The sequence below is a fragment of the Sinocyclocheilus rhinocerous genome, unplaced genomic scaffold, assembly GCF_001515625.1.
Source record: "Sinocyclocheilus rhinocerous isolate Xijiao unplaced genomic scaffold, SAMN03320098_v1.1 scaffold2245, whole genome shotgun sequence".
Classification (NCBI taxonomy): Eukaryota; Metazoa; Chordata; class Actinopteri; order Cypriniformes; family Cyprinidae; genus Sinocyclocheilus; species Sinocyclocheilus rhinocerous.
In genome coordinates, this window is record NW_015637544.1 from 219227 (window position 1) to 227549 (window position 8323).

General features: G+C 35.6%; 1 protein-coding gene across 1 annotated transcript in view; it reads right to left on the reverse strand.

Moving 5' to 3' along the window:
• Positions 1-8323, reverse strand: part of mycbp2 (MYC binding protein 2) — a 132058-nt gene that overhangs the window by 114149 nt on the left and 9586 nt on the right. Inside the window, exon 3 of the mRNA XM_016564075.1 lies at positions 1830-2045. Coding sequence (XP_016419561.1) covers positions 1830-2045 — 216 coding nt within the window. The remainder of the gene's footprint in view (positions 1-1829; positions 2046-8323) is intronic.

Genomic DNA, 8323 nt, shown 5'->3' on the forward strand with positions numbered 1-8323 from the left:
ACCGTGCGCTCATGCACACTCGCAGCGCACACACATAATGCCAGGTTCACATTATTATACTCCGTTTGCAGTGCATATGCAGTGCGTATTTTTCCGCGCCCATGTTAACGGATTAAAGCGTTCACACTGCACACGGTCCAACAGTGCGTTCCAGGAGTGGAGCATCTGCAGCAGTCAGTGCATAGATCATTTCCACACTGAGTCTGTTTCTGCTGCGCTGCAAGCGCTGAATTAAAGTAACAGCGCATTGTTTGCGATAAATATGAACATGGATTGACACGAAAATGTAGTAATTACACTATAAATGCCTATTATTAAAGTCTACTGTGTTTCACAGTCAACACATAGGTTATGACTTTTTGGCTAGGTGTAAAGGAAAAGAGCATTTTTAGATAAACAAGGCAATAATAGATGGCACGTGGAGGTAGGAAAACAAAGTTCTTTATGAACCGCAGGATTGCTTGTAATAAAGATTTCAATGCAAAAGAAAAGGCGGTAGAGCTGACTTTTTCTGTCAATGGTAAGTTTTAATTTAGAATGTTTGTGATAATGTAAGAAAAGTAGTTTAAATGTTTTGTCACTTGCTTGAGCAACTTAACATAAAATCTAGAAGTAAATGCAAAAGTAAAAATCATTGAATAATTTGTTTCTTATATTTATTGCATTTAAACACGTCTATGAAAGACTGTATTACTGTACTGAAAAAAAATCACAATGCTGAAAAAGCATTTTAAGTAACAATGTTTGTATTTGAAATCAGAATAATGGATAAATGCTGTGTTTGTAGTAAACAGCTATGGATCAGTAGTGGACTCCTGTGTGAAAGCACGATGAGTCTGTGCTGCTTCTGAACCGCACATGTACTGCATACGCACTGCAAACAGAGTATGTGTGAACCTCACATACAGCTCATGAAATCAGGCTTGTGCTGTGTGTAAGCTAGTGTGCAACAACTGCACGATTGTCAAAACAAAAATACAGTGCATGATCAAACATTTAGGTCGGATAAATGTATATTTTTGAAAAAATTCTAAAAAATGCCCCCCTCCACCCCTCAAATAAAAAAAATCCCCTCTCACAAGAGTCACCTAAGAGAAGAATTCATTTTCAAAAATGAAATTAAGGCCCTGAATAAATGTATAAAAATCTTGATTGGATCATCACTATAATTAACTCTACATGATAAAAAGAAGGCTTTAAAAAGATCGGTAATCGCATCTGCAGATACTGCTTTCTTTCTGATCCTGATCGGAGCACCCCAATCTTTTACCATTAAAGTTACAATAATATTTTACAATGTGTTAAGATGCCTAGCAAGATAAAAGAATCACAAATGAGTGCTCAACACTCCATGAAAGCCTACAAACTGATCCTAAAGGTAGGCAGCAAAATGATACTGTCTTCTAAAACTTTCAACACTCGACAGGAGTGACGTGACTGATGCCCCGTTCTATTTCTAACATACTCCACGCACTTGTGCTACTTCCGACAACAGTACAAATTCAAAACTATCACTTCAATGCCTCCACTGTAGACAGCCTCATGTTGTTGTGGAACAACAAAGGTCGAACCTGGTGTAAAAACGGTATAAGATAAAAGCAGGGTGACACGTATTCTTCACAGATTAGGCAGTCACATTTAGTACAAAGCCAAGCCAATTCTGATGTTTCGGTATCATGATCTCAAATATTATTAAAAGCACTGCAGTAATATTCTCATAATACACCAGAAATAATAAAAACAAGAACAAAATGGATATACGGAATCAGAAATTAAAGAACTTAATCACATGACTGGGCTTCATATACGCATTAATGTCGTGGACTGACCTTGGGCAGTTTGACGGCGGGTTCGCGGTACTCCTCCTCCTCCTCACTGTCTGAGTCGCCGCTCTGCACAGAGTTGCGAGAAGCCAGGGCCAACGCGGCCTCCTTCTGCTGCCAGTCCAGCACGCAGTGCCGTACATTACAGTAGACGTTGAATGCAGAGGGGTTGCTGTGGAGTTTGATGTCAGGCACTGGAAAGGCCCCATCCAGAGTCTCTGTCTGCCAGGCGACAAAAAGAATTACTGTAATATTAGAAGAAAATATTTTTAGGCATTTAGGGGTGGGCTGCATGACCAAAGACATATTATTTTACATGTAATTTTACAGTAATGGAAGAAATGTATATTGTGTTTATGTAGGCCTATATATTTATTAAATACACATAAAACATTACACGTATATAGCAATATTTTTATATTTAATTACAATAATTTAAAATAAATGTTTTAAATATTGTAAAAATAAATATAAAATAAAAAATCAAATAGAATTTCATTTATAAAAAATTTCATTTCACACTGAGCACGATGCGAAAAAACAAATTGCTGACGAACGTTGTTTCACACCGAATGCGAAACGGTTGATCGCCTTCTGCTAATTCACGCCTGCACGCTAGGTGGCGCCGACCAGCAATGCAGTTTTCCTCAGATATGTATCTCGTATATGCATTTAACATCGTACGCTGCTCAATATACAACATTAAATTAAGATAAAGTTTGGTTCTACACCAGAACCACAAACTATCTATAATGCTTAAAAGAATACATCCTAAAATATAAATAGTACAATTAGCATCAAGCTACACTTGAAAATGTAATTATTAATGTATTTGCGTAAAACCCACTTTAAACCATCATCGAGTGCTTGTAATAACTTCCTATTGTGATCTACAGTTGACTTTGATGATTCTATAATAGGCACACATGCACTCTTTGTATGTTTAATAACGCTACACTGCTTATAATTTGTCATAAACATCCTTTATTGTTATAAAAATACCATGAGCTGCATACAAAACAATATAGAAAATATATTGTCATAATCATATGTCTTTGCTCATCATATATCATATAATCATATATATTTGCTTTCATATTTTGTGTATAAAAATGTTTCACTCGATTTTTTAAATACGGAAGATCTAGAGATTGAATGCGCTCTGACTCATATAACACTTGCTCACGTGGAATAAAACAGACAGTGCTCTCCAGATCACATAATTCAGAGTAGAATTAATAGAAATTATATCAAGAACATGTGAAAATAAATCTGTTCTCAGATAGGCTACCACAGACAACAAGAACTCGGCATCCACTCTCTACTCTCTCGGAATACTCTTCTTTTACGCCTTTTCACACTGAACACGAAAAACGGCGCGAATGTTCGACGCGATGCCGCTCTTGAATCGAAACAATAACAATATTAGGCTGTAAAATACCTAATATACAAGCACGTCTGTAACCGCACATCAGTTCGATTTTCATTTTGATTTAATTTTGGCTTCAAATTCTGAATAACACCCATGTTGATATGCTTCTTCATATGCCACCTGTAAATAACGCAAAGCAGACCTACCCACTGATAACCGTATGGATACATCCACAATCACATAAACAGTGTCAAAATGTAAACCGTTGCACAGTATATTCCGTCATATCATCCAGCCCTACAATGTATCTAAAGTTTCATTGTCCCATTCATCAGTCCTTCCCCTGATAGGCTTAACTCATCCATTTGTCGTCTTATTTGTCTATCAGCCAATAATAAAGGATGATGTAATGCAGGGAAGGTCATTCATTTTTAGGCGGACACCACAGAGAAATCTACCCCCCTGTGTTTGGCACAGCGACGTCAGACATCTGAAGTCATTAGGAAGCCACACATCTGAGCCATGCCTAGCAGCTCAGTACACTTCCTGTGATTTGCTATACTGCTGCAAAGCAAGAACAGCTTGGTTAAGGTGTTACCCGACAAACAGACTCCAAAACAGCTTTTGATTTGGGGAGGATGTCTCGTTTGCTTCTGAAATCTTGTCCTCGTCAGTCAGCGGAGCGGCTGCTGATGGAAGAGACTGATAGACTACACGACTGCCTCGGACTTTACTCTCCAATTCAATGTCCTGGATTTGCAATGCCCCACTTTGCTAGTAAAATCAATGTGAAGCTCACTGAAGTAAATCATGTACAGCTTAAATAAGGAAAAATACTTGCATACAGTAAACACAGAAAGTTCTGCCTGCAATTTTTTTTATTGTATTAGTCATTCAGCCTAGAGCCCTAGAAAAACCTCTGCCTCTAATATTCAAACGATATAAATGACGCCAGTTTCCAATAGTACATTACAGTGCGGAGCAAATCTACAACAGCATGCAAAGGAAATTCTATTTTTAAAAAAAATATTTTACCCAAATCCTCAGTTGAATTCAGAATGAAGACAAGATAACATGGTTTTCTATTGAGTTTTCCTTGGGAGCAAAGAGCAAATGAGTTTTTCATTTAGCCTAAAATCTAAAAAAATTAATAAATAAAAACTGAGTTGGACAAACATTTTTGGACAAACAACTTTTTAATAACAAAATTGTTTCGGCAGTGGCTGTGATAAGAACTTATTTTCATTACAGACTTTTTCAGACATATACTAAATAATGAAAACAACAGGTTAAGTAAAATAGTGAATATACAGTGCATTTCTAGAGTTGTATTTTCTAGCTGACAAACAAGTTTATGGACACTGAATGGCGTTCTGAGGTAAAATGTAACATTATGTGACACTGTTTACAAACGGTTTTATTGACGTCTTTACACGGTTAAAACACTGAGTGAGTGATTACATGTCACATGATACATTTCAGTCATTTGAAATGTTTTTTCAACATATATTTTGATGTTCTTTCATGTTTATTTTGTGCTATAACTAGTAGTAAAGAGGAAGAGATGATCGTTCATGTGCCACTTAAACTGAGGCGGCCACAGTGATCTGTCACGATACTTTAAAGAGCACCAAAATAATATTTGTGACTCGTGTTGGCAAAATGAGTCAGAATGCACGTGGGCTAACTTTCAGTGACAGGCAAAAAAAAAAGTGAAAAATGTCTATTTTAGTCGAATGTGAGGTTTTCACAAATATGAGTTCATTAAGCCCTCGTCTAGCGATTCCAATGCTCCAAATAGTAATTAAACATCTATAATTATCTTTATTTGTGCATTTTCTGCTTTTCTCCACTCGCTTCTCGCGCTGAATCTCATCCAAAGCGCCCGCATAAAAGGTGCTTAAATATACGGCGATAAATATACACACGCAGAATTACAGTATTTAAGTGTTCACATAACATAATCTGTTATTTCTTAAGTAAACGTTTGGGGAACTGTTGGAGAAAAACATCTGATGTGTAACACTATATTAGATCCGTGCATCTCAGTAGGTCTTAATATATAGGCCGTCTGTCTCAATGATAATCAAACAATAAAAGAAAAGAGGGAATCACTCGCTGTTCTTGATTGAACTGCTTTTGTAGTTTTAATAATTTATTTGTAATGAACACACTAAAGGGATTTTTACATTTGATTAATTGTTTTTCTTACTTGAATGCCTTTGTTTAGATGTAAAAATGGAAAAGGTTATTTATGCATTATTTGTTTCTTTATATTTGTTCTACTGCTTTTTTGCATTTGTTCTTATTTATAATAACAAAGATAAAATAAAAATAGCTATATTATGATTATTAATATAGTAATTATTATTAAGAAAAGAACTGGAAGAAAAGATGCAACGTTGCTAGTTGATTTTGCTTTGGAACCTTCAGAAAGCTTTAACTCGATTTTTCTCAGAATTGAGGTTGCGGACTCTGTCGACTTCAAATGGGTGTAGCTCCGTCATTTTTCATCCGATTCCAACAAATCATACATCATTTTGAAGGTACTGTAAAGGAGAATGTAAAATAACTATCGCAATATATGTACATGACCTCAATAATTTTTGGTGACGCAACATATCGCCCATTATCTTTACTTAAAAATTAATGTCACCATGTTTTGTACATTCCACTTGCGCCTGTGTCTTTTGCAGCTTCTCGTACATAACGTGGTGTAGTCATGAGGTGCTAGTTCAAATTTAAAAAATGCTTCTACAAAAAAAGTTTCATCTGCAGATATGGTCTTGTTTAGGGATCTGTGCCTTTGTGCATACTGACTGCCAGGTAGTGATTGTGTTTTTCAGCAATAGTGTGCACCCTTAATTTACAGAGAAAAGAAGGTCCGGGAAAAATCGGTAGAGGGAAAAATCTCCATACAAGTTCTTTGCACATTTTTCTTTTTTTCTACTTGTTACTTTGCACTTTTTGTTAGAAAATTTTTATTTAGTATTTATTCTGTTTTTTTAAGGTATCTAATATTTTGATACTTAATTTCCATGATCTAAATATTCTTAAAAATTAAAAGTTTGTTGTCATTTGGAAGTGTGTAGGCCTTCTTGAATTATTATACTGTTATATTATGATTATATATTCAGTGGCATAAAATAGTCTTTAAAATGACAATAATATCGCTTATCGCAATTATTTCTGGGGCAATATATCGCACAACAAAAAGGTGTTATCGTGACAGGCCTAGTCGACGATAGTCAGAGATATCGCCTGTGGCTGATGGCTGATAATTAGTAACTTATGATGTTTCTATTAATTTGTTATCATGTTAAATACAAATTCAGTCATATTAAAAACATTAGGCTGCTTTTAGCCTTACGCTGGAGTTGGTTCACTTTCCCGCAATGAAACTAAGCAAATAATTACATAAATCAGCACGATAATATCGTGTATTGGCGTTCTCACAGGCTGACGATAGGACGATATGAAAATTGAGCATATCGCCCAACACTACTTGGGATCGGTTCACCAAAATAAGAATCGATTAACAAAGAAATTGATATTTTCAACCCAGCTCTTATATATACTATGCTTACATAACTGAAACTTGCTACAAAAATACTGTGATCAACAAAGAGGACTTCTGCTGTTTTCTTCCCCAGACTCCACTGACATGTCAGTTCATTCGATAACAACGCATTCAGCCTCATACTGAGAAAGGAACCAAAGGACATAACAAGCTCTTGGAAGAACAACCTTTAACAAAACCATAATTGGGCAAGGCAAGGAAAGGAGATCTTCCTTTATACCTGTACAATGGGAGAATACATACAGGTCTAATAGATGAGTAACGAACAATAAAGTCTAATATATGAGCCTGAAACAGGAAGGGACATTTCAAATTATCACATCAGCTCGAAGAAAAGAAATGAATGTACTTTGATAAACTGAAACTCCTTAAGCTCTTGGTGTACAAACTATGCCATTTCTTTACATTCAATACCAAAATGGGTTTATAAATTGATTCAACAAACACTTAATGCACAGAGATGACCATAAGCACAGCATTTATAAATTGCAGCTCTGTGGTGTTTGAAAATTCAATATCTTTAGCGCCAAAACCTGTTCCTTATGAGCATATATACTTCAGTGAGGATATATACTTCAGTGCCTGTGTCAGCAAAGGGGGTGACAATAACGCTGTGCTCTGTAGTAATATCAATCATACACATCGCGGACACACAGTGATGTGTAAATTAAACCTGCACTGTATCAGCTATTCTGCTCTGTGGCCAACAATTGGTGTCTTTCTTTAACAAGTGGCAAACCATGGTGCAAGAACTCCGCTAAATAAAATGCTGAAGGTTGTATTTAGAATATGAAAGTCAGTTGTCCGTACAAAGGTACATGAGTCATACTATATACAATTTACCCACAAGTCCCACCACTGTCGCCTGAAAGGTCAGAGGAAGATAATATCAGCTTACAAGAAATGCTGGTAAAATGAGATTAGCTAGTTTTAAGATCATTGCCTGTGCAAGTATACATTTTACAAACTAAATTTCATTATAAGTAGACTGTAAAAAAATTTTTTTTTCAAAGTTATAAATAAAACATAATTGGAGTATGTTTTACAAAAAAAATACTTTTCAGTCTTTCTACTTCAAAATTCAAGTGTTACTTGCCATTTCTTTGTAATCATTTGAAAATTTACAAGCAATTTCTAAATGAATATTGTTTCTACACCAATTTTTTTTCAGTGTAATAATGTGATGATTTGATATAAAATTAAGCATCACCATGAAAACCGCAATGATTGTAAGCTTGTTATTTAACGTCCGTCAAAAGTATTACAATAGCATAAAGAGCAGGTAGGTTTGGTTCATTTCTGTGATTCAATTGAAGTGTTTTGAATAAAGGGTTAGTCCACCAAAAATGTAAATTCTGTCATTAATTACTCACCCTCATGTCATTCAAAACCCGCAAGACCTTCGTTCATCTTCGGAACACAAATTAAGATATTTTTGATGAAATCAGAGAGCTTTCTGACCCTGCATAGACAGCAATGCAACTGACACGTTCAAGACCCAAAAACATAGTAAGGACATCGGTAAAACAGTCCATGTGACATCAGTGG